We start from the raw sequence: 25234 nt of genomic DNA on the forward strand, positions 1-25234 counted from the left end.
AGCCTTCCAACCCTACTATTCTATGATTCTATGAATCACATCTGAAAAATGAATATTAAAAAATGTACATTTTTAAATGCCACCCCCCCATGCATTTTCTCAAAGAATTGGCATTTCCTTGCTTTAGTCAATGGGGGGAAAGGGCACACCTTTGAGAAATGCACATGGAAATGCACACTTTCCCCATTCAATGCAGAGAAAAACAGACTGCAAACAAAAACAAGATGTGAACTGAGCTTTCAAGTGGAATGTGGAGAGTCTCAGTGAGCAAAAGCATCCCTAGTTCTCCCATTCCTAGATATCATGTCTGCCCTGGATGCCTCCAATACGCACATGGAAAGCCCTACAGGTGTAGGAGTGCCGCCAATGGTGTTTCCCCCAGCAGTAGGCACTGAAACAGGGCGTTCGGGGGGTGGGGGTGGTGTCATGGCAGCCCTGTTTCCACCGGATCTAAAGCCCCTGCAGACAGACCCTGAGATGGGGTCCCTCACCTATGCCAGCACTGAGGTGGCGTAGGTGAATTCCCACTGAATTCATTGGGAAGGAAAATCTCGAAAAGAACCATGGGGAGAAAGATGGGGATAAAATTGCTACACCTCTTCCCCTGCCCCACAGGCACATAGGATTGTTCTGTATATAAGTAAACAAATACATTTCCTGTGATGAAATCTGGGGAGTGATTGTAGTCATCTCCCCCACCCCCTGCCCCGGTTTCTGGATGCACCTTAGTTCACCATCAGTTTTGACTCACCTACCTTAGAAACATGATTAATGATATCAGCTTTACGGCGCACTGCAGATATCCCTTCACTGAAGACGGATTGAAAGATTATACATTGGGCACGTTCTGCAAAATTGGAGATCTGGGATAACTCATATAAGAATCTGTAAAAGTAGGAACAAAAAAAATGTAACATTGAAGATTCCTATGTATCTTATCTTACATTCATCTATATATCAGGGGAATATTGTAAAATACCTCATTCACAAAATGACTCTCTTGTATGATTTAAATTTCAGATAAATGAAAAATATTATGCATCTTGCTGTGACCAAACCTCTATTGAAGGGACAAAACTCTCAGTGCAATATTCACCCAATGGTTTCCCTACCCACAGAAAGTGAGAGAGAGATACTGCCCTCTGCTGGATAGAAACAAATCCATAAACTCATTTCTCTCTCTCCCAACTGTGGTTGCTTCATAAGAAGAGATGATTGTTTCCATGTTTGAACATGAACCCATGAGTAACTATGACAAATCAGTCATTCTCATGCTGCAATCCTAACACACTTAGTAGAAAATAAATCATAATGAACTCAGTGGGACTTAATTGTGCTGTTAGTCTCAGTTACTAATCCAGGAAAGCACAGATGTTAATACTGTTCTACCAGACCTAATGCAGGATTCTTGTAAATATGAAAGAAACAAGGACTACAGTGCATTTTGTACTGTTACAGCACAATCCTGTGTATGTCTACTCAAAAGTAAGTCCCACTGAGTTCAGTTGTGCATAAATGGTTGTGCATAAATGGGGCTTACTCCCAGGTATAGGACTGATATTAAAACTGATATTAAAAGCTACATGTTTAGATCCCCTAAAGCAGTGTTTAGGCTCTCTTTCTCAAACCTGAATCTTCAGTGCTGACTGTCTTTAGGCTTTTGTTTTCCTAGAGATTAGCTGCTTGTTGCAGTCTTGAGATGATCTAACCGTTATTCCTGGGAGTTGCCCGATTTAATGTTACAAATCATAAAGACATCTATTGAGACAAAGGATATCAGCTTTTTATTGGTTGTGCATAAATTCGACTGAACTGGAATGCTGGCTTCATTTCAGGGCTGCCTTTTTGTGAAGCCTGGATCTCAGTGTCTATACGAGAACTAATCCTTCTGAGAATCTTCTTACGTGCCCTGCCTTATAAGGTTTAGATGTTTGGTTACAACTTTATTTGAATATTATGTGGTGGATTCAATGGGCAGAATAAACCTGTTTCTCACTGTCTAAGAGTAGTTCCTTTAGCTATAACTGAAGGCCAAACCATATGTTACATGCAGATTCATGTAACAGTCTCCTGTTGTTGTTTGAATGAAACTTCCTTCTTGGAAGGCTGCCACAGAGTTGAGGTACCCATATCATTTCCGACACTGAGGAAACGCATCTGAGGAAAGATGATGAGCAAAAGAAAGAAAGAAAGAAAGAAAGAAAGAAAGAAAGAAAGAAAGAAGCATATTCCTGCACTATCTCTGGCAGACTCCTAAGGCTGCTTTTCATTTTAAACAGTTGGGAGAAAGTTAGAAGCCTATGCATGTAATGTCTAGTTTGCCCTTATGCATGGCAGGCTGGGGAATGCTGGGAGTTGTAGGACTTTTTGCTGTCTAAACATGTATAGGATTGCACCCTAATTCTCTGGAATCTCTGCCTTTTGAGATTTTCAACAAAAGCCTAGGCAGATATCTATCAGGAATCAACTTGGATGGATATTTCATAATGTGGCAAATTGGAGTTCCTTCAAACTATTTTATTCTAGTCAATGCTATGCCAACCATTCTGCTTTTCAAGGCTCCTTTGAATTATGGGAAAATATGCTGCAACATCTCTCCCCAATTCCCGCTCTTACTGTTCTGGCTTGTCCAAAAGTTTTACTTCTTCTTCTTTTGAAGTGTCATAATGCTGCTTTATTTTCTCCAGTTCATCCTTCTGTGCTCTCTGCAAGTTAAATTTTTAAAAATGCAATGAGATTTTCTTTCTTAGCCTCCTGAAAAAATGTGTTTCCACATCCTGAGCTTTGGAAGTGCCAATCACCTCGTGGCAGCAGCAGGGCTGGGTTTGATTTAGCGAGTCAGCTCCATCAAATAGGATTGGTACAACACACATGTACCATGTGTACCATGTGTACCCCATCCACAAACAGAAGCCAAAGGAACCATGCATTCATTGCCCATTGACATGTGCAGTTCTTGATCCAAAACCTGCTTCCATGCATTGATTGTTCTTACTACATTGAGACAATTGTGCTCTTTTTTTAAAAAAAATCTCATGTTACACATAGTACTGGAGATGCACAGAACCCTTCATACAGAAATCAGAGCAACAAAAGATTTTAGAGCTACAAAATGACCCCGGGTTCTAGTATTTTGAGAGAGGGAGAAAAATGTCTCCCTATCCACATTCTCCACATCATGCATAATTTTGTACACCTCTACCATGTCTCCCCTTACCCTCTTTTTTTCAGAGCTAAACAATCCCAGCTGTTGTAACCTTCTTTCATAGGGGAGATGCTCCAGCCCCTTGATCATTTTAGTTGCCCTTTTCTGCACTTTTTCCAGCTCTACAGTATCTTTTTTTTACGTGGGGTCACCAGAACTGTACACAATATTCCAAGTGTGGTCGCAATGTAGGTTTGTATATGGGCAGTATGATATTGGCAGTTTTATTCTCAATTCGTTTTCAAATTATGCCTAACATGGAGTTTGCCTTTTTTTACAGTGGCTGCACACTGGGTTGACATCTTCATTGAGCTGTCCACCACACCCCCAAGATCTCTTTCCTGGTCAGTCACTGCTAGCTCAGATCCCATTGGGCTATACTTGAAGTTGGGATTTTTTGCCCCAACGTGCATCACTTTACACTTGCTTACATTGAACCATATTTGCCATTTAGATGCCCATTCTCCCAGTTTGGAGAGATCCTTTTGGAGCTCTTCACAATCCCTTTTTGTTTTAACCACCCTAAATAATGTGGTGTCATCCGCAAACTTGGCCACTTCACTGCTCACTCCTAATTCCAGATCATTTATAAACAGGTTGAAAAGCATTGGTCCTAATACAGATCTCTGTGGGACACCACTGTTTACTTCCCCCCATTGGGAAAATTTACCATTTCTTCCTACTCTCTGCTTTCTGTTCTTTAACCAGTTACTGATCCATAAGAGGACCTGTCCTCTTAATCCATGACTGCTAAGTTTTCTCAGGAGTCTTTGCTGAGGGACTAAATGAGTTAAAAGAGTTAGAACACTTTCAGTTCTTGCAAAAACATGATGCTATTTTTTTTTTCACTTCTAAGAATGGATCATAATTTTTTTTTCTAATTAATTAGAGGCATTCAAGATGAGGCTGGACAGCCATCTGTCACGGATGCTCTGACTTGGATTCCTGCATTGAGCAGGGGGATGGATTCCTGCACTGAGCAGGGGGATGGACTCAATGGTCTTATAGGCCCCTTCCAACCTACTATTCTGTGATTCTATGATTCTAATTATTTCAATATAGAAGTAATTTTTGTTTCACTTGACACAATTTGGCCTACCACATACAACAATGCACAACATTGACCATTAGATTTGGACTGATTAACGAGGCTCTTATTTTTCAAATGGGCCTGTCTAGCTAATTGTGTATCAGCTGAGACACATTTTATTAAATACACAACTGAGGCCCAATCTGTGTCATTAAGGCTACAGCTTCCTGAGAAGTTGCAGAAGCTTTTGCACAAGTCTGATTAAATTACACTGTTCTATGTAAATTACATTGATCTTGGGCATCTCTGCACCAGCCTAAAATCCCGCATTTAAAACAGGGCTTCCAGCTTCTGTTTTAAATGCAGGATCAACAACTCCCTTTTTCACCCACTTCCTTTTCCCCTTCCTTCTTCCCATATCTGAGTGTTCTTTCATTGATTTTGCCCCTCTTCTTGCTGCTTTTCCTCATTTCATGGAGAGAACTCAAGTGGAACACAATGGGAGTAATTTGATAGCTCATTATCTGCGATCTATTTAAAAATGGAACAAAGCACATTTAGTGCAGGAGACACCCTGGAGGGTCATGGTGTCATGTAAAGAGCCCGCAAACTTCCGTGAAGGAGCAATCTCAATCGCAGGGGAAAAGCTCCGTGTGAAGAAAGCCCATGATGCAGTCCAATGGTAAAACCACATGTGGAAGCATCTAGAGAAGGGATGGGGAAACTTTTTCCTATGAACAAAATGGACCCACTGGAGAAGTTGATCAGGGCCAATGGTGGGCAGAGCCAGATCTGATGGTGTGTGGTGCTGGAGCCAAAAGTCGGCAGAGTTCACAGCACTGCACATCGCTTTCTTTCTGTGCCGCCCCATCCCTTCTCTACCTCTTGTACACAGACACAAAGTGAAAGTGATTCCGGTGTGTGTGTGTGAGATCAGACAGCAATAGCGAGGCTGCAGTATTTGAACAGCTGGATGATGCTGAAGGCCACATGAAATTAGGCCAAAGACTGCAGGTTCTCCAGTACAGATTTAGAGTCCCTGAGCACGATGCAGCCTGAGCAGCAGAAATGTGGCCTCTCATATTGCACTGATATTGTAAAGAAGTTATTAAGTACAACCTGTGCTCTACCTCCCCTGCGGAAGTCTTGAAGCATGGTCGGGGCTGATGATATCATCCCAACGCTGGTGCCAAAAGGAATGGTTTTAGTCCTAAAACCTGAGTGAGCAAACTACTAAAACCATTTATCTATATTTTACAGTTATGTCGTTCTTTCATGTTATTTCAACTGTACTGTGGGAAGGACAAAATAGCAAGCAAGTCAGGAGCAGGCAAAGGGAACATTAAGACCTGCTCTAGTTGGATGCCCCAGCAGCAGCAGCATGGGGCCAACTGACATCAACTACCCTGTGGGAAGGAACATCAGATGCCGGCTCCTGCTCCAGTGGAGCTGGTTATGTTGTTCAGCCTTATTTTTTGAGCACGGGGTTCCTGCTGTATCTCTTCTGTTTTATTAGCATTGTAAACCACTCTGAGTACTCTAGTAAAAAAGTGGGATATAAATATACAAAATGAATAAGTAAATTTTAATAGACCTTCACATCTTTGCCTGATTGTACTTCTTAAGAAAACAGCCTTGGTCCCTCCACCTTTGCAAAGTAGGTGAATGTTCTACAAATGTGGCATTATCTTAGCAAAGAGTACGAAGAGAGAACAGAGGATGACATAATATTGAAAGGAAATGACTGAACAAGACAAGGACTAAAGGACTATATCTCAAGGGGAAAAAAGAAGATATTTCACCATTAAAGAGAACAAAAAAGAGCATTTCTATTATAGAAAGACAAATTTTAGACTAAGAGAATATAGGGCATGCAACATAGAACACGTGGCCACATCTCACTTTCTATATGTGAATAAGGAGCATAGCAGCAAGACTTTTATACTTACATTCTCATACAGTGCTTCAAGTGTTTCTAGGTCGACAGTGGAATCATCCACATTGAGTATAGCTTGAGGAAAGATAAAATAACATTGGTTGGTAAACACAGTGTGTTAAGTGAGCTTGTTGCGTATTGGGACATCTGTTTCACTTATTTATTTACTGATTTGATTTATTAGCCGCCCATCTGGCGGGCTACTTGAATGCTTCTTCTACATATGACAATCTCATGTCTCAGAATAAGACATTGACTGGGTTCAGACAAGCCACGGTGTCTGCAGGTACCAGGCTGCAGATGCAATTATTTTTATTTATTTTATTTCATTTCTATACCGCCCAATAGCTGAAGTTCTCTGGGCGGTTCACAGGAATTAAAACCAAAAAGCACAGGATAAACCAATATGAAATATAAAAGCATTAAAACCACAATATAACAATACAACGAGAATAAAACCTAGCAGCAATGCAGATATTTAAAATACAGATTTAAAACACCACAGCTAAAAGACGATCAGGGGCTGCCATGACATGCAAAACCGGTGAGTGTGGGTTATGTAAGGATTAAACAACCCTCACATAACCCTAAAACATAACCAATGCTTGCTGGGTTTGCACAACATGACAACCCCCAATCAGGAGTTACATATTCAAAATGGTGGCCACACACTCCACATACTCCACAACCTCACTGTGGGTTTATTTAACCCGTGATAGGCTGTTGTGTTCTGCAAACAGTTCCCACTGTAGGACGGTGGCTACTAATAGGGATAATTTTCTATTGCTGATCTGCTATAGAGCTTACATTAACAACTTGTGTGCTAGGAGAGGTGATTAGTTCATTCATGGTATAACAGCTAATATGAATCAGGCAAAGAGACAAAAAGTGCTTTGGTATCCTAGCTAGTTTTTTACTTTTTGTAGGTAAGAGTCTAGTTTAGACCAGTGGCATTTACTGGAAGCGAAGTGGTATTGATTTGTTACATTTATATCCTGCCTTTCTTCTGACAAACACAAGGCAGTGTACATGATTCTCCTCCTCTCCATTCTATCCTCACAACATACCTGTGAGGTGGCTTAGGCTGAAAGTCAGTGAATGGCCCAAAGATACCCAGTGAGCTTTACGTGAGCCTGTCCAACACTCCGACCACTACACCACACTGATATGTTGAGGCAGAGTGGAGGATAAGCCAAGTTAATAGATTCTATCAAACTGGTATCTATCTGTGGATGGAAGGCTCTTTGATTGTGGAATGGGGGGGGGGATTACTCATTCCCCTCCCCACTGCATTTTCTACATTTTCTTGTTATTTACATGAAATGTATGGATATATGTGCTGTGTAATCCTGGATATATTTACTCACAAGTTAGTCTCACTGAGCTCATGGGATTTACTCCCCAGTAAGCAAGCTTAGGGTTGCCGCTTTGTACAGCCCATGGAATGATAGGAACCAGACTCATTTAAGGATTGATCCTTATGTAAACAGGTCTCCACTAGGAAGATACTCAGAAATATGTAGGAAAAAAAAAGACATTTTGAGAATCAATGTCAGTATTCCATACATCTAGTAGTTCATTCATCACTCACTCACTGCTGTTTCTTCAAAAATGCCAGAGATGAATTAGTTCTTACTATGAACCTGATTTTACAATTTAAATTATTGAATAATACTGTCCACAAGAGAATTTAGTTAATGCATTTGTATTATTTTGAAAAATTCATTTCAACTGAAAGTTTTACGTACATTCCAAAGTAAATTACTACTATCAATAAATAATGACATTTTGTATGTAATACTGCAGAAATTCCAGGCAGGCTTTCTCATTTCTTCTGAAAACAAAATGCTATTTTATCAGGATCCACGAACGTACATTTGCCTGGCATACAATTTCAGTTTACCCTTGTATCTTAAATATAAATTGTTTGCTTAAATTAAAAGGGTAATAAGAATATTAATAACATCAACTCCCGGTTAGGGCCTCACTAATTCTTATATGTCCACTTGAATGTTTAATAACTGTTATATGATATCTTTTCTTTTCAGCTGTGTAGACTTCTTTAACTATAAAAGGAGACATGACCACTCACAATTTAAGTTTTTAAAAGCTTTTGCTGAGGCTTTTTTTTTAAATGGTGTTTGAAAGAGGCAAGACAAACATCTTTAAATAATTATTTAAAAGTAATAAGGTTTTTCCCCTTCTACCTCTAACCCCATGATTTTACATTGTGAAATTAACCAGCAGGCTAGTAAATTCTCTCTGTGGCAGGCTAATTAATTCTATTAAAAGGTCCAGTGACATTTAGAATGCTTTAAAATTTTGCCTGTCAGTTATGATTCTGTTCCTGATTTGGAAGCAAAGATAGTTGAGAACAAGTAAATACTATGAATAGCAAAAAAAAAAAAAAAGATTTCTAAGGAAAAATATCTGATCATGACCATTACTGAAAAGGTACAATGCCTTCAAATCCAGAGCTGTGTAGAAGCTCCACAGTACACAAACAGTACCTATCTGAACAGGCTTCCCATTCACTTCAATGAAGGGATCAGCTCTGCTTACGCATCTTCTTTTCCAGGCAAGAAGCTGGCTTTGTACTGAAGTGAATAAGGAGGACCATGGGGGAGGGCATCTCTGCATATACACAAGAACATATGAAGACCCCTCCTCGATCAGACCAAAGGCCTATCTAGTCCAGCATTCTGTTTGCACAGCGGCCATCCAGGTGCCAATGGTAAGCCCACAAGCAGGACATGAATGCAAGAGCACCTTCCTGCTCATATTCCCAAGCAACTGGCATACAGAGGCATACTGCCCCAGATCCTGGATGGCTAATATGTAGCCACCATGACTAGTCACTATTGATAGCCTTATCTTCCATGTATTTGTCTAATCCCCTTTTAAAGCCATCCTAGTAGTTCACTCCCCTTCATGGATCACTGCCTTGTTGTGACGAAGGGGCTTGCGTAACTCAGTGAAGCCATAAGCTATGCCATGCAGGGCCACCCAAGATGGACAGGTCATGGCAGAGAGTTCTGACAAAATGTGGTCCACTGGAGAAGGAAATGGCAACCCACTCCAGTATCCTTGCCAAGAAAACCCCATGGAACGTATCACAAGGCTAAAAGAGATGACGCCGGAAGATGAGACCCTCAGGTCGGAAGGTGTCCAATATACTACTGGGGAAGAGCAGAGGGAATTTCCAAGTAGCGCCAGAAAGAGTGAAGCGGCTGGACCAAATCCGAAAGGACACTCAGCTGTGGATGTGTCTGGTGGTGAAAAGAAAATCCGATGCTGTAAAGAACAATATTGTTTAGGAACCTGGAATGTCAGATCAATGAATCAAGGTAAGCTAGAGGTGGTCAAACATGAGATGGCAAGATTGAACATCGACATCTTGGGAATCAGCGAACTAAACTAAAAAACTAAAATGGACAGGCATGGGCGAATTTAATTCAGGTGACCATCATATCTACTACTGTGGGCAAGAATCCCTTAGAAGAAATGGAGTAGCACTCATAGTCAACAAAAGGGTGGGAAAAGCAGTACTGGGGTACAATCTTAAAAACGATAGAATGATCTCAGTACGAATCCAAGGCAAACCATTCAACATCACAGTAATTCAAGTCTATGCCCCAACCACTGATGCCGAAGAAGCTGAGGGTGATTGGTTCTATGAAGGCCTACAACACCTTCTAGAACTAACACCAAACAAAGATGTCCTCTTCATCATAGGGGATTGGAATGCTAAAGTAGGAAGTCAAGAAATCACCGGGATAACAGGCAGGCATGGCCTTGGTGCACAAAATGAAGCAGGACAAAAGCTAATAGAGTTTTGCCAGGAGAACACACTGATCATAGCAAACACTCTTTTCCAACAGCACAAGAGGCGACTCTACACATGGACATCACCAGATGGTCAATATCGAAATCAGATTGATTATGTCCTTTGCAGTCAAAGATGGAGAAGCTCTATACAGTCAGTCAAAACAAGACCTGGAGCTGACTGTGGCTCAGATCATGAGCTTCTTGTTGCAAAATTTCAGCTTAAATTGAAGAACGTAGGGAAAACCACCAAACCATTCAGGTATGACCTAAATCATATCCCTTATGAATATACAGTGGAGGTGAGGAATAGATTGCAGGGATTAGACCTGATAGACAGAGTGCCTGAGGAACTATGGACGGAGGTCCGTAACATTGTTCAGGAGGCAGTAACGAAATCCATCCCAAAGAAAAAGAAATGCAAGAAAGCCAAGTGGCTGTCTGATGAGGCTTTACAAGTAGCTGAAGAAAGAAGGGAAGCGAAAAGCAAGGGAGAAAGGGGAAGATATATCCAAATGAATGCAGAGTTCCAGAGAATAGCAAGGAGAGACAAGAAGGCCTTCTTAAATGAACAATGCAAAGAAATTGAGGAAAACAACAGAATGGGAAAGACTAGAGATCTCTTCAAGAAAATCGGAGATCTCAAGGGAACGTTTTGTGCAAAGATGGGCATGATAAAGGACAAAGAAGGCAGGGACCTAACAGAAGCAGATGAGATTAAGAAGAGGTGGAAAGAATACACACAAGAACTATACAGGAAAGATCTTAATGTCCCTGATAGCCATGATAGTGCGGCCACTAAACATGAGCCGGACATCCTAGACAGTGAAGTCAAGTGGGCCTTAGGAAGCATTAGTAACAACAATGCTAGCGGAGATGACAGTATTCCAGCTGAGCTATTTAAGATCCTAAACGATGATGCTGTTAAAGTGCTGCACTCAATTTGCCAACAAATTTGGAACACTCAACAATGGCCGCAAGACTGGAAAAGGTCAGTTTACATTCCAATTCCAAAGAAGGGCAACGCCAAAGAGTGTTCAAACTACCGCACAATTGCGCTCATTTCACATGCCAGGAAGGTGATGCTCAAAATCCTACAAGCTAGGCTTCAGCAGCATGTGAACCGAGAACTACCAGAAGTACAAGCTGGGTTTCGAAGAGGCAGAGGAACTAGAGATCAAATCGCCAACGTTCACTGGATCATGGAGAAAGCAAGAGAATTCCAGAAAAACGTCTATTTCTGCTTCATTAACTACGCTAAAGCCTTTGATTGTGTGGATCACAACAAACTGTGGCAAATTCTTAAAGTGATGGGAGTACCAGACCACCTTATCTGTCTCCTGAGAAACCTGTACGAGGGTCAAGAAGCAACAGTAAGAACCAGACATGGAACAACCGAGTGGTTCAAAATTGGGAAAGGAGTACGACAAGGCTGCATATTGTCACCCTGCTTATTTAACTTATATGCAGAGTACATCATGAGAAACGCCAGGTTGGATGAATCACAGGTCGGAATTAAGATTGCCGGGAGAATTATCAACAACCTCTGATATGCAGACGATACCACCCTAATGGCAGAAAGCGAAGAGGATCTCAAGAGCCTCTTGTTGAGGGTGAAAGAGGAGAGTGCAAAAGCTGGGTTGAAACTCAACATTAAAAAGAGTAAGATAATGGCATCTGTCCCCATCACTTCCTGGCATATAGAAGGGGAAGAAATGGAAGCAGTGACAGATTTTACTTTCTTGGGCTCCAAGATCACCGCAGACGGTGACTGTGGCCATGAAATTAAAAGACGCTTGCTCCTTGGGAGGAAAGCTATGGCCAACCTAGACAGCATAGTCAGAAGCAGAGACATCACCTTGCCGACAAAGGTCTGTCTAATCAAAGCTATGGTTTTCCCAGTAGTAATGTATGGCTGTGAGAGCTGGACTATAAGGAAGGCTGAGCGCCGAAGAATTGATGCTTTCGAATTGTGGTGCTGGAGAAGACTCTTACGAGTCCCCTGGACTGCAAGGAGGTCAAATCAGTCCATCCTAAAGGAAATCAACCCTGACTGCTCATTGGAAGGACAGATACTGAAGCTGAAGCTCCAATATTTTGGCCACCTAATGCGAAGAGAAAACTCTCTGGAAAAGACCCTGATGCTGGGAAAGATTGAAGGCAAAAGGAGAAGGGGACGACAGAGGATGAGATGGCTAGAGAGCATCACCGATGCAATGAATATGAACTTGCGCACACTCCGGGAGGGAGCGCAGGACAGGAAGGCCTGGCGTGCTATGGTCCATGGGGTCACGAAGAGTCGGACATGACTGAACGACTGAACAACAACAACAAAAGTTGCTGACTTCCCATGCCAGCATGAAAGAAGCAGTGAAAAAACTTTTAAAGAAACATCCTTGCATTGACAGAACTAGGGAGTACATCACTGCTTCTTATATTAGAGGGATAAGCATATTTATTGTGTTAAATTGTGTCCCAAACACACACAGACACACACACACACACACACCTGTGGTACTTAGAAAGCTGGTTAAGATGTTTGTATTTAGTCAGAGAATTGAGCCTAGGCTAAGGCTAGACAGGAGGAGGTGGGGACTTATTTGCTGCAGGATATGGCCTGATTCTCCCTGCCTTTGCTCCTTAAATGACACATATACAGCCTATGAATCAAATGCTGCTTGCCTCTTCCTCTTTACTCACTCCCCAACTCTGCATGTTTTCAGTGAGCTATATATCCCCCTTCCCCAGCACCTTGCATGTTTAGTTGATCCAATGTTGCTTCAGCACTTTTAAAAAAGCAATTTGGTGCTTCTGCAAGCTGCCTCCTAGAAGGCACCTCCGCCTAATTTTCTGTGATCCCTCCTTGCTCTTGGGACCCAGTGGAACAGCACACCCACCTCAACAAGATCCCCCAGTCCTTGACTGAGCTTTTGGAGGGACTCAGGGAACTGCTGGGGAGAGGAGAGAGTGGGAAAGCTGCCTTCCACCCACTCCCTTCCATGGGCATCCAACTCATTGTTTCCTGACTGTGCTAACACTTTCACTTGTTGAGGTTATGAAGTGATAAGTGCACTTACGGAATATGTGAAGACGTCCTGATAGATGGACTGAAAAGTATTTTTTTTTTGCTGTTGGGACTACTGTGTACCAGATGGACAGTAACTATAGAAAGAAATTTAAGTACTCTACAATGATGGAAACAGATTAATTGGTTATCAGCTATGTGATGCGTCAGTGTTTAAAAACTGTCTACTTAAAGTATTTCTTCGGCATAACAGTGTATCTTTGGAGGGACTTCCAAAAGAGGAACTGCACCTGGCCACTATCTGCTAGGGAATGGTCTGATCTTGCTGCTCTCCAGAGTCACATACAGAGATTATTTGCGCCCTGAGCAGGAGTAACATGTGCATGCATAGGACAATGGATCCTACCCGAAGGTATATATTTAACTGATGCCTCTAAGACGTTAAAATCTATGGGAGGAATCCAGTGTTGTGCGAGTGGACGTCTGCTCATTTGACAGGACTTTCTACCTCTTTCCTCCCCCCTGCAGCCCCTCCCCCAAATCTGCTCTGGAGGGTCCCCCAACCCTGTGGCACATATTTTGATGGTGTGGAGGGGACTGCAGGGAGAAGTGGAATTGCTCCGTTCTAGTTCCACTTATAGAAGCAATTCCATCAGTGGAACTTCTTCATTTGATTGCACCCTATATGTTTTTCAGTAACCATGTCAGATATGTTTAATAGGTTAGCACGTATGCAAACTAGACATATTAAAACAAACAGAAATAAATATATGAATTATTAGAATAAGAAGTATGAAATCTCATGCACTGCTAAACACATTCATATCTGCTATCTTTCAGCTAATATTAGCTGAAATAATATGCATTCAAATTGTGCAACTGTATTAATTCATATACCGTATGAATGCATAATGTATACATTCATGAAATTATCTATATTAAGAATCATCTAGAGTAATTTTATGCATTACTGTACTGATACACTAACTCACAGGAACACTCTTGTGGGTTTCAGCATCAGCACAAGGAATAAACTGGTATCCTCACGTCTTTAGTGGGATGTGATCCAGTTACACTGTTCTGAGACAGTTTTCCTTGAAATATCCTAGGGTTTGCTTAGCTGTTCCTGGAACTGTGAACTTTGGCTTGGTTTGGTGTGTGTTTTTAATGGAAAACAATGCAGACACATGTGGTTCTTGCCAACTTGCCAAATAAAAGACGCAGATTTGAGAAGAAGATCTTCCTAATAAAGTAAGGCTGTTTTTAAATAACTTTATACAGTATTCACTCAGGTGGAATTAGAGGGGTGAAACTGAATACATTTAGAAGTTTGATTCCAAAACAGTTACTAAAATCTATTTTTTCATTTAATCTCAGTGAGCTGTCCTCCTTACACTGTCAGTTTGGTTAGAATATCTCAGCTACACCTCACTATATGTCAAAAGGAAACAGACACATGCTGTGAGAAGCTGGTAATTTTATTGGGTTCCTCTACCTTTAAAAATCTGTTACTAGGACAAGTCTGGTTTCTGAACTCCTTTTTTGTAGGGAAATTGAGGCAAACATTTTTATGTGACCCTATGGTGTCTGCTCACAACAAGAAGAATTTATATACATAAGGATAATTAGCGCAGTGTTGCGCCCATTAGGATATAATAACCGTCAGCAAGGACAAAAAACAGATCAGCATCATGCATTCAAACTAAGTCGCACACATAAAAATACTTGCCAACTACATTACACAAGAAGGCAACAGTGCAAGAGTTGAGTAAACTTTCACTTAGCATGACTTTAAAAACAATGGATGAAATAAAAAAAGTGATTCTTTATCTCTAAACTTTCACTATTTTCACCGTACTCTCTGGGGGTTTTTCATTCAAACAATGCAAACAAAGGAAGAACTGAACAAGATTTAAAGCAATTTACCAGTTGTACTTAATTTGAAAGTACATAAAACTGGTGGCATTTGTCACTCTGAAGTTTCCTCTAAATTAAGCTGGGTTTAACTAGCACAAATTCTACCCATTTTATAAATGATGTATCATTAAAAAAAACCCCACCTGTTACCTGCTAGAAAATGGCTCAGCAGATTCCAAGCAGCTGAAATGGCAAATAATCTATCTATCTATCTATCTATCTATCTATCTATCTATCTATCTATCTATGTATTATTGCATTTATATCCCGCCTTTATTCCTCTTGCAAGGAACCCAAGGCGGCGTACATAGTCCTCCTCCTCCAGTTTATCCTCACAACAACAACCCTGTGAGGTGGGTTGGGCTGAGAGTCTGTGACTGGCGCAAAGTCACCCAGTGAGCTTCCATGGCCGAGTGGGGACTAGAACCCAGATCTCCCGGCTCCCAGTCCGTCACTCTCGCCACTACACCACACTGGCTCTATAATATATGTAGCATTTCAAACAGAATTATGCTAATAAAAATTATTCTGTTTTACATGCTGGGACAGCAGTAATATTTGGTAGTAGAGTAAAACATTGCCAGTGCTGGTTTTCTTTCTAAATTAAATCTGTGCCACCAATCCAATCAGTCAAAGGTTCCATTGGTTACTGATCCATCCTGCATTGGGAATACTTTTGACATATCTAGCCTGTTTATTTCAGATATGTTGAACTGATATGCAAGTTCCTCTAAAAACCTCTTCTACTATTTGACTGTCATCTAAAAATGCTATAAGATTTATGAGGCAGAAAAGCAACCTGGATATAAATATGGGCTTAGAAAGTTAGGAAAGCTCAAATGCTGCTTGAAGTCATGAGCAAAAGACTCAAGCAACTCATGTTAACCTAACCACATCAGGCTTGGTGCCCGTAGGCAGATTCACAAAATCCATATGTTGCAAATTATCCAGAACAAAGGAAATAACGTTTAAAGGAAATTGTTTCCCAACTTCTGACTTGTGTATTAGAGCTTGCCCTGTATTACATGGATAGCAATGCGCGCACGCGCACACACAGCACTTTCAGAAATGTTATACGCTATATTAGAGTAACATAGCGTTTAACTTCTGCATACAGCAATCTGTTACCAAAGTCAGCAGTTCTTTTGCTGAAATTTCTTATAAATCATATTCATTGTAGCTGTTACATGCGTTTCTCCACTGTCTATTTAGAATTACAAATTCTCCACGTTCTTTGCTATGACAGGGAGGAGAATCTCAGTGCCAAATTCATCCAATGGTTTTTCTACATTACACAGAACTGAGTCATAAACTCTAACTCAGGGGTAGGCAGAAGGTAGATTGGGATCTACTGTTAGATCTCTGGAGGATTTGTAGTGGGACTCGGCAAAAGTATATGACTCCCAATAGTTTAACAATAGCAAGTAAATTTGAAAGTCTTTTAAAAAATATATCTCTGCCAAAGCTGGCCTCATACTAATTGTTTATCTCTTAGCCTCAGTATTCCTCACCTGTAAAATGGGAGTATAAATTGGCTGCCTTTGGGCAGCAATACTAGCAACATTAAGAGTTTTCTGTTATAATCCCTGATCTATAGTAACTCAGATATAGATTTATATATACTGTATATGGCTCACTTCGTGCAGTAGGTAACTGCAATTCGTACCTGTGTCTTCTCCTAGTAAGGAAGAAAAAAAAAGATACCGCAAGCCTAAAAAAAGATACCGCCCCTCCCTGCTTTAGCCTACCAGGCCCCATCTACATGGGGCTTTTACTCCAGTTCTAGTCCACCCCTAAATTGATAGTGTCAGATGACACACGCTGCTCTCCGTAGCTAGCCCAGTGTTTCTTGCCCTAAATCTGTTTTTTCTTCAAACTCATTTTGTGTCAGATTTTCCTGTCACAGCATCTTCAGAGCTGTTTGGGAGTCTGTGTGACCTCAGCTGGCTTTGGCGCGGGCTGGTGGAAGCAGCGCTGACTGGCAGGAGGGAAAGTACTATGGGGCATGGGTGTGGGGAGAGCAGAGGGGTAAGCATGTCTACCCAGAAGTAACTCATTTCCTTCAGTTCCACTTTGCCAGCCTTCCTGTTTTAAAACTGTGCAGCTATAAAGGACAACAGCTGAGAAACGGTGGCTCAGTCGCTGCCTCTCACTTTAAATAGTCGTTAGGCTTGGGAGAGGCAGGCAGGCCGGCGGGCGGGTGGGGGGAGCCAGCTCTGTTTTGAAACTGTGCAGCTACGAAGGAACATAGCTGAGAAATGGTGGATGCCTGTTGATTTGAAGCTGAGCAGCTAAGAAGGGGTGATTGCCAGGGCAGATAATTTTTATAATTATGCACTCAGAAGCACTTCATGAGCCCATGAAGCCCATGTTTGTTTCGGGGGGGGGGGAAGCTTGTTGATTGGGCAGTTAATATACATAAAAGACAACGTGCTAGTCGATCTCCCTCCTTGCTGGCTCTGCGCTCTCTGCTTATAGCACCTCTTGCACTCCTGCTCATTCTGCTCAGTCTCCAGGCAACTGGGTGTGTATGTGGAGTATGTGGGGTTTGTCATGAACGTAAGCAAGTCCTCCACTGCAACTGGCTGAATATGCGAGGGAAGGGGAGCAAGCCTCTCCTCATCGGCTGCCCCGCACCTACACAATTACTGATGTTCATTTCTACTTGTGGTGGGACTCGCCCACCCCACCCCAGCTAATGCAGCTTTAGTTCCCATATATACCGCCACAGGGGAGGAATACAGCACCGCATGTACCGTGGAAAGAGCTAATATGATTCTGTGAAAATGTGGATTTTGCCCATATCAATTCACAAAGTGTTTCCGTTTAGATTGGCCCCCAGTCTCCTTGTCATTGGATAGATATTCAACATTAGGCAAAGAATAAACTCTTTGTATGCAGCTTGAGAGGTCCTTTATAGCAGTCTTCCAAAAACATTAAGCAGATATTTTCGTCCCTAATGCTAGGAAAACAAGTATAATTCAGTGGGAGAGTGAAATACTTATTAAAATTTACAAAGCTCCTAAAGGTGGCTAGTAGACGCTGAAGTTGCAGGCTTTGAATGAAGCCTCACAATCAATTCTCCAGGTTTGGTCTCCAATTAATAGACTTTGCTGGAGATCATGGAAAGTTTCTGATAGAATTGTCAATGTTGAGCTGAATGGACCATCGGTGATGTTCAGTATAAGGCAATGCCTTATATTAAAAAATATAGTTTTACCAACTATATAGTTTTTTCCAAGGCAGGCTTGGAAATGCTGCTTACTGTATCTCCACATTAAAGTTTTTTTAAAATTATTTGGACTATGGAAGATCAAAGGCTTTAGATAAATAGTAAGAAAGTAGGACCTAAAGGATTTGTAGAAGGGTGTTATTTTCTGGTTATTATATGTTCCTATAACTTTAAGGAACCTACTTTAAAAAGAGTGTCCCAAATCTCCATTCCCACTAGGAACTGCGGTGTTAACAAACACAGAAAGGCTGTAAGATAAGATATGCTCTCTTTGATGGATCATTTGATGGATGATCGAAGTATGCAGCCTTATTTAAACAACCAAGACAACTAGCACTTCCTAAAGCAACCCTTTCAATGAGCAGAAAACATTGTTTCTGGAACAGGACAGGTCAGCAGAGATGGAAGCTCTCCGGAAATGAGTGTTTCCTGTCATTTCCGGTCGCTTCAGGAACCACTAGCTTCGTGTTACACCAGTGTTGGGTACCACTAGCATGCAGGCTGCTAAATATAATAAAATCTCAAAGCAGTTTATATATAAATATTAAAAATCACTATTAAAAAACACTATTAAAAATACACTGTCCCACACCTCTGGATACTGCCCAGAAGTGTGAGAATGAACAAGCTAGGGAGGAGCAATATGACACGCGCCATACACACACACACACACACACACACACACACACATATATATGCTTTCATGAGATATGCCCCTATTTTAGTTTGGTATAGAAAGATTTTTGTTTCATTCCAATTTAGAGGTCAAAGCAAACTACCAAGTTACAGAATGATTCTGCTTACCTAATATTGTTGGCTTTTGGCCAGCAAAGATAGCACCGATCTACCTTTTTTTGTAATAACAAATGTCACCCTCTCCTAAGAAACATCTGTGGATGATTCCTTTCACAAATGTGGCAGTCCTCAATTTGTTGGCCAGTAATCAAATGCAAACTGAAACATCTGTATGCCAGATGTACAGAACTGCATATACTACCATGGCTCAACAACATGAAAATTGTGAAATATGCCAGTTACTGGGCTTAGAGATGCCTAAAGGTGGAAATCTCTGAGGGCAAAAGCCCTACACCACCTTTAAGAACATTACATTTTCTTCTTATTGCTTCTCTTTTATCATCTCCTTAGCCTTGTATGGGCAACTGTAGATGTGGTAGGTTTTCAGAGCAGAAAAGCTGCAAAACCTTAATGTTACCTTACAGGTTGTTTAAAAATAATTTCTTCAAGCACTCTGTTTTAATTTTATTTATTTTTTGTCACCCACCCAGGTACACATTGTCATTATTGTAACAGCTTATCTCTGAGTGGCGGTGGTGGAAGGAGTTGTAGCATAGTAGCAGAGCACAGAATTTGCATGCAAAAGATCCCAAGTTCAGTCCCTGGTGGCATCTCCAGGTGGGCCTGGGAACAGCATCTGCAATACTGAACTAGATGAGATGGGCCATGTGACTATGGAAAGAGCTCCTTACTGAGGCCCACTGCCATCTTTTCAGCGCCAGGTTAAGACTGCACTCTATTCCCAGGCATTTCATGGCATAGGATGGGGCAGTTATGTCAGCTCTCTTGAACATTAAAATTGTTTATTGAAAGTGTTTTTACATGTTTAAATTGTTTTAAATTTTGTATGTTAAAATTTTTAGACTATATTTTATCATACTGTTATATTTTGTAACGTTGTTTGTCTTTTTTGTGAATTGTTTTGAAGTGCCCAGAGAACTTCAGCTATTGGGCAATATAGAAATGAAATAAATAACAATAAATAAATAATAAATGCTCTGACTCAGCATAAGGCAGCTTCCTATTCTTATATTTGTTGCAGTTTTTTTTTAAGAGGAAATATATTCTCAATGACTTCCAGTACAATTACCCTCCTTTTTTAATCACCGAAAACAGATGACACATGGTACTGATGCCATAATAATCAATACTATATATATTTTAAATTGTCCAGTTGGCAATGCTGAGATATCTTCTTGACTTGCAAATGCTTGTTTATGAGCTATTTATCCTTTCAACATATACCATGGAAACAGTACTCTGTTGCAATTATTTAGCGGTAACTGAAATACAGGGCGTGAAATGTAAAAGTCAGCAGTTCCTACACTCAGTTGCACTACAGCTGCTTTAACTCTGTACTGTAAAATTAGGTGTTTAAAAATGTTAAGTCTCTTAGAGATGGACACATTAAAAGAGGGAAACTGCCTAGCAGCCACAAAAAGCATGGGGAAATGAAAATAAAGTATGCATGCTTAACTTAAATAAAATACAGGGTAGTATCCAATGTTAGTTCTACTTAGAGTAGACCCACTGAAATGAGTGGGACTTGTTAGTCATGACTAACTTGTTTCCTTCATATCAATAAATCTATTAATAGGACAGACATTGGATACTACCCTAATAAGAGAGTAATCCTAGGGAGTGGGATGGGGTGGGTGGGCGGGTAGTTTGTCACCACTTCCAAAATCTTGCTGGCTCACAAGGACCAGGATGAGAGGTGAGGGTGACTTTTCTTTGCCTTTTCCCCTAAATCCCCCCTCCCCCATTAAAACCAATGGGTGGAAATTAACTGCAGGCTGGCATTTATGTATTTATTTATATCATGCCTTTCTGCCAAAAACAATGGCACTCAAGGTGGCATAGTTTAGGGGACCAATTTTGGGGCTTCTTAGGGAATGGAGGGACAGGAGGATGAGCTTGGAAGCTCCATCGAGAGCATCTGGGTTAAAATAAATGGCGCAAAGGATAAAAGGAACCTGGTGGTCGGAGTCTATTACTGGCCACCCAATCAAGAAGATGAGGATGAAACTTTTGAAAAAGAAATAGCCAATGTTTCAAGGAAGCATGATGTAGTAGTAATGGGGGACTTCAATTTCCCTGATATTTGTTGGGAGACAAATTCTGCAAAACATAGCCCCTCCAGGAAATTCCTGAATTGTGTGGTGGATAACTTCCTCCTACAGAAAGTAGAGGAAGGAACTAGAGGATTCGCTATCCTTGACTTGATCCTAACCAACAGAGATGACTTAGTGGATAAAGTAGCAGTTACAGGAACTCTGGGGGAAAGCGCCCATGTTATACTTGAGTTCTTGATTCTAAAGGAAGCAAAAGCCGAGTGTAGCCAAATGTGTATCCTGGATTTTAGGAAAGCTGATTTTAATAAACTCGGAACAATGATAAGTAAGGTCCCATGGCAAGCAACTCTAATGAGAAAAGGAGTCCAAGATGGGTGGGAGTTTTTAAAAAGGGAAATTCTAAAGGCACAATTACAAACAATTACAAAAAGAAAAAAGGTGGAAGACAACAGAAAAAGCCAGTGTGGCTTCACAAAAAGCTTAGAGATGACCTGAAAACAAAAAAAAGTACACATATAGGAAGTGGAAAGAAGGCCAAGCTACAAAGGAAGAGTACAGGCAGGTAGCACAGAATTTCAGGGATGGCGTCAGGAATGCTAAAGCTGAGAACGAGCTGAGGTTAGCGAGGGATGTTAAAAGAAACAAAAAGGCTTTCTTCAGACATGTGCATAGTAAAAGACAGAGAAAAGAAAGGGTGGTTCAGCTATTAAATAAGGATGGCAAAATGATAACAGATGACAAGGAAAAGGCAGAAGTGTTCAATTCTTACTTTGGCTCAGTCTTCTCCCAAAAGAAGGTCTATGACCCCCCTGGCAAAGGCGAAGTACAGGCTGAACGGGCAGGATAGCAGCTTGAGATCGGTAGGCATATGGTCAAGGAACACCTAATTACTTTGAATGAGTTCAAATCTCCAGGGCCAGATGAACTGCATCCTAAAGTAATAAAGGAACTGGCAGAAGAACTCAGAACCACTGTCTATTCTCTTTGAGAAATCATGGAGGACGGGTGAAGTGCCAGATGACTGGAGGAGGGCTAATGTTGTCCCTATCTTCAAAAAGGGTAAAAAGGAGGAACCTGGGAACTACTGACCAGTCAGTCTGACATCAATCCCTGGGAAAATTCTGGAGCAGATTCTAAAGCAATCCATCTGTAAGCACCTTGAAAACGATGCAGTGATTGCTCGAAGCCAACACGGATTTGTCAAGAACAAATCCTGCCAGATGAATCTGATCTCATTTTTTGATCAGGTCACCTCCCTTGTGGACTGTGGGAATGCTGCGGACATAATGTACCTCAACTTCAGCAAAGCTTTCAACAAAGTGCCCCATGATAGCCTGATGAGCAAACTAGCTCAAAGTGGGCTGGATGAAACAACGATTTTTAGTTTTAAGTTTTATTAAAATCAAGATTATTTTTTTTAAACCCAAATCCTAACACGCAGATGAAACAGTATGCTGGGACAGCAGTTGGTAAGACTAGGCAAAAAAGTTCTAATTCCTGTGTAATGCTGGCTGGAATCCAATCCCTCCCAGCCTCAGCAGATCAACAAGTAGTGGCACCACAGCTTAGAATGAGAAAACGTCAAACTGTAATCCTACGTCTGTTGCCCCGGGAACTGGCTATTTAGCTGTTCTTCAGTAGTAAGGATTATTCCAAAAGGTACAGAGTAGACATCTCTGCAAGACAGCCACTTAAGATGCAGCACAGTTGATCTTTCGGAGAGGACTGCCTTGCGTCCTTCAAGTGAAGGATGACTGAGGGGGTGTTTCCACCAGCGATTTACTCCGAGCTGGGTGCGTGTTGAGGTTGTTAGGGATACATGACGCCGTGGCCATCCAGCAGCCACCCCAGAGCTTAGCAGGGAAAAACCGGATTTCCCGAGACTGCTTAAAGTCTGATTCTTTTCCTTAAGTCGGGTTCTCTGCCATATGGTTGTTGTGTGCCCCAACCCCTGCATTTAGCTCGGGTATGCTAGCTCTGCCCAGGGGTGTGCCTTTCACTGTGACCCCGGTCAAGGGGTGTTTCCTCGCATTGTGCTGAATGAGGTTTGCCCTCTCAATGACCACAGAAATAACAGAGAAGCCCCTTAATTGACACGGCACATGTTAAAGCCCAATTCTGCAAGTGCAATTAAGCATGATCTCGAGGCTCTGATTCATTGCCTTAGGAAGTATGCTTTTCACAGCTTGGTTATAGATATCCTGCGGGCTACAATGGAGGCTGGTTTCTGTCTTTGTGTTTACTGTTCTCTTTCCCACAACAAACCCATTCATGTCTCTTCAGAAGTAACTCCCATTGTGTTCAATGAGGCTTGCTCCTGAAATGCAGGTGCATCTGGACTTTCAGGGGAAAGGAGAAAGGGAATGGAGAGAGGGGGGAAGCCTCTCTTATTGGTTGAGCAGCCCCTGCCAGTCAGCTGACATTCACTCCAACCCCCACCCCCACCAGGAAGTATGTTCTGTGAAGCGATTTTTACTGCTGCGGAGAATCTGCTCGTGGAACTCTGCTCACAGCAAGGCTGATTCCTTTTTAAAAAATCCAGTACTCCTCTATTAGCTTCTCCTTCCATTGTCGTTGAAACACGGCCTGAGAATGCACTAAGTAATTTGGTGCATCTTTCTTACAAGGAAATACTAAGCACGGGGTTTTAAAAGTTAAGACAAATGGCAACTAAGGCAGGGCTGTGACAGAAGTTTATAAAATTATGCTTGGTGTAGAGAAAGTTAGAATAGACAGACATCACTTTTTCCCTTTCTCTTAACACTATAATTTGGGATCTCCCAACGATATTGGTTGGCAGCGGATTCAGGACAGACAAAAGAAAGCAGTTGTTCACACAATGCGCAATTAATTTATGAAATCCATTTTCACAGGATGTGGTGATGATCGCTAGCTTACATGGGTTTGAAAGAGGATAAGGGGAGTTAGTGGTAGATGGAGCCTATCAACAGCTATAAGCAAGGACAGCTAAATGGAACTTCCAGTTCAGACCAGTGTGCCCATGAATTCCAGCTGCATGGGATCGGGAGGGGGAGTGGGGAAACAGTGGGAAAGGGCTATTGCCTTTATGCTCTGAGTTTGCAGAAGCATCTGGCTGGCAACTTTGGACAAGGTGCTGGATTAGATGGACAGTAGGTCTGGTCTAGCGGGCCTTTTTCCTATATTAAGAAGAAAGAGAATGTGGAATGACCCTTAATAAGTAGTGCTGAAAAAATGAAGAAAAAGTCAACATAAGATATAATGTGTGACATAAACCATATATCTGGAGGTATTTAATTTAATTTAATTTAATTACTTCAGGGCAGTATCCAACACTTCCCATCCTCAAGGGGGCCCACTGCTGCTTCCATTCTGTGAGCGGCTAGCCCTGCTCACTGCTTGGGCAACTGAGATTTAGCACTTCCGGGGCCAGTCGCAAAAGGAGCAGAAACACTCATTTTGGGGATGGGGCACCAGGCAGGTCAGCAGAACTCCCTTACGCAAGCTCCGCTGACCTGCCCCGTGGGCATCACTTCTGCAATGGAATCGGTGGGGCTGGCCCCTTGCAGGTGGTTACCATTGGATACTGCCTATAGAGATGATAGTAACTTGTGAAAGCATTTCCATACACAAGGTTGCCATCAAGATACAAGCAACACTCACCTTGCTGTATGTCCTTCATCTCCAAATGTAAACTGGATATCAAAATTCCTACAGCTTGAGATCTCTTTCCATCCAACAGTTTGATAATCTAGAAATAAAAATATTTGGTCAATTTTACATGTCCACATATATGTGAATAGTGAAACAAAGCTAAAATGGAAAGTTCTAAATTAGAACTTTGTCACGACTTCTGTTTTCCTTTATCTTTCAAGGTAAGTTTTAAAAATATTGATATAGGCCACTTTGGGAATAGCTGATAATATAGATCTCCGGAAAAATCATCCACAACTGTTCTATAAATCCAATATGCACACAAGAAGAATTTTACATCTGAGCAAAGAGTGTCTCCAGTCCACACAGTCTTACATTAATGTTTCTGTAATACACACAGCATGTAGTACGGAAATCCATCATCATCATCTATTTATTTGTATGCCACTTTCCCACAAAATTGTGCTCAAAGGTCTCATGACATAGCAAATGAACAACATTAATTAGAATTTACAAGCAGCAATAAATATACAGTCTTCAAAAAATACAATAGAAACAACT

General features: G+C 41.4%; 1 protein-coding gene across 1 annotated transcript in view; it reads right to left on the reverse strand.

Annotated features, from left to right (window-relative positions):
- Nucleotides 1-25234, reverse strand: part of FMN1 (formin 1) — a 188643-nt gene that overhangs the window by 87047 nt on the left and 76362 nt on the right. The window contains exons 6-9 of the mRNA XM_084844780.1: nt 24683-24770; nt 6185-6246; nt 2617-2705; nt 756-885 (exon numbers count right to left, since the gene is read on the reverse strand). Coding sequence (XP_084700906.1) covers nt 756-885; nt 2617-2705; nt 6185-6246; nt 24683-24770 — 369 coding nt within the window. The remainder of the gene's footprint in view (nt 1-755; nt 886-2616; nt 2706-6184; nt 6247-24682; nt 24771-25234) is intronic.

Source organism: Heloderma suspectum, chromosome 1 (genome assembly GCF_057233095.1).
Source record: "Heloderma suspectum isolate Gila_16-S chromosome 1, 16-S_ref, whole genome shotgun sequence".
In the NCBI taxonomy this organism is placed as follows: domain Eukaryota; kingdom Metazoa; phylum Chordata; class Lepidosauria; order Squamata; family Helodermatidae; genus Heloderma; species Heloderma suspectum.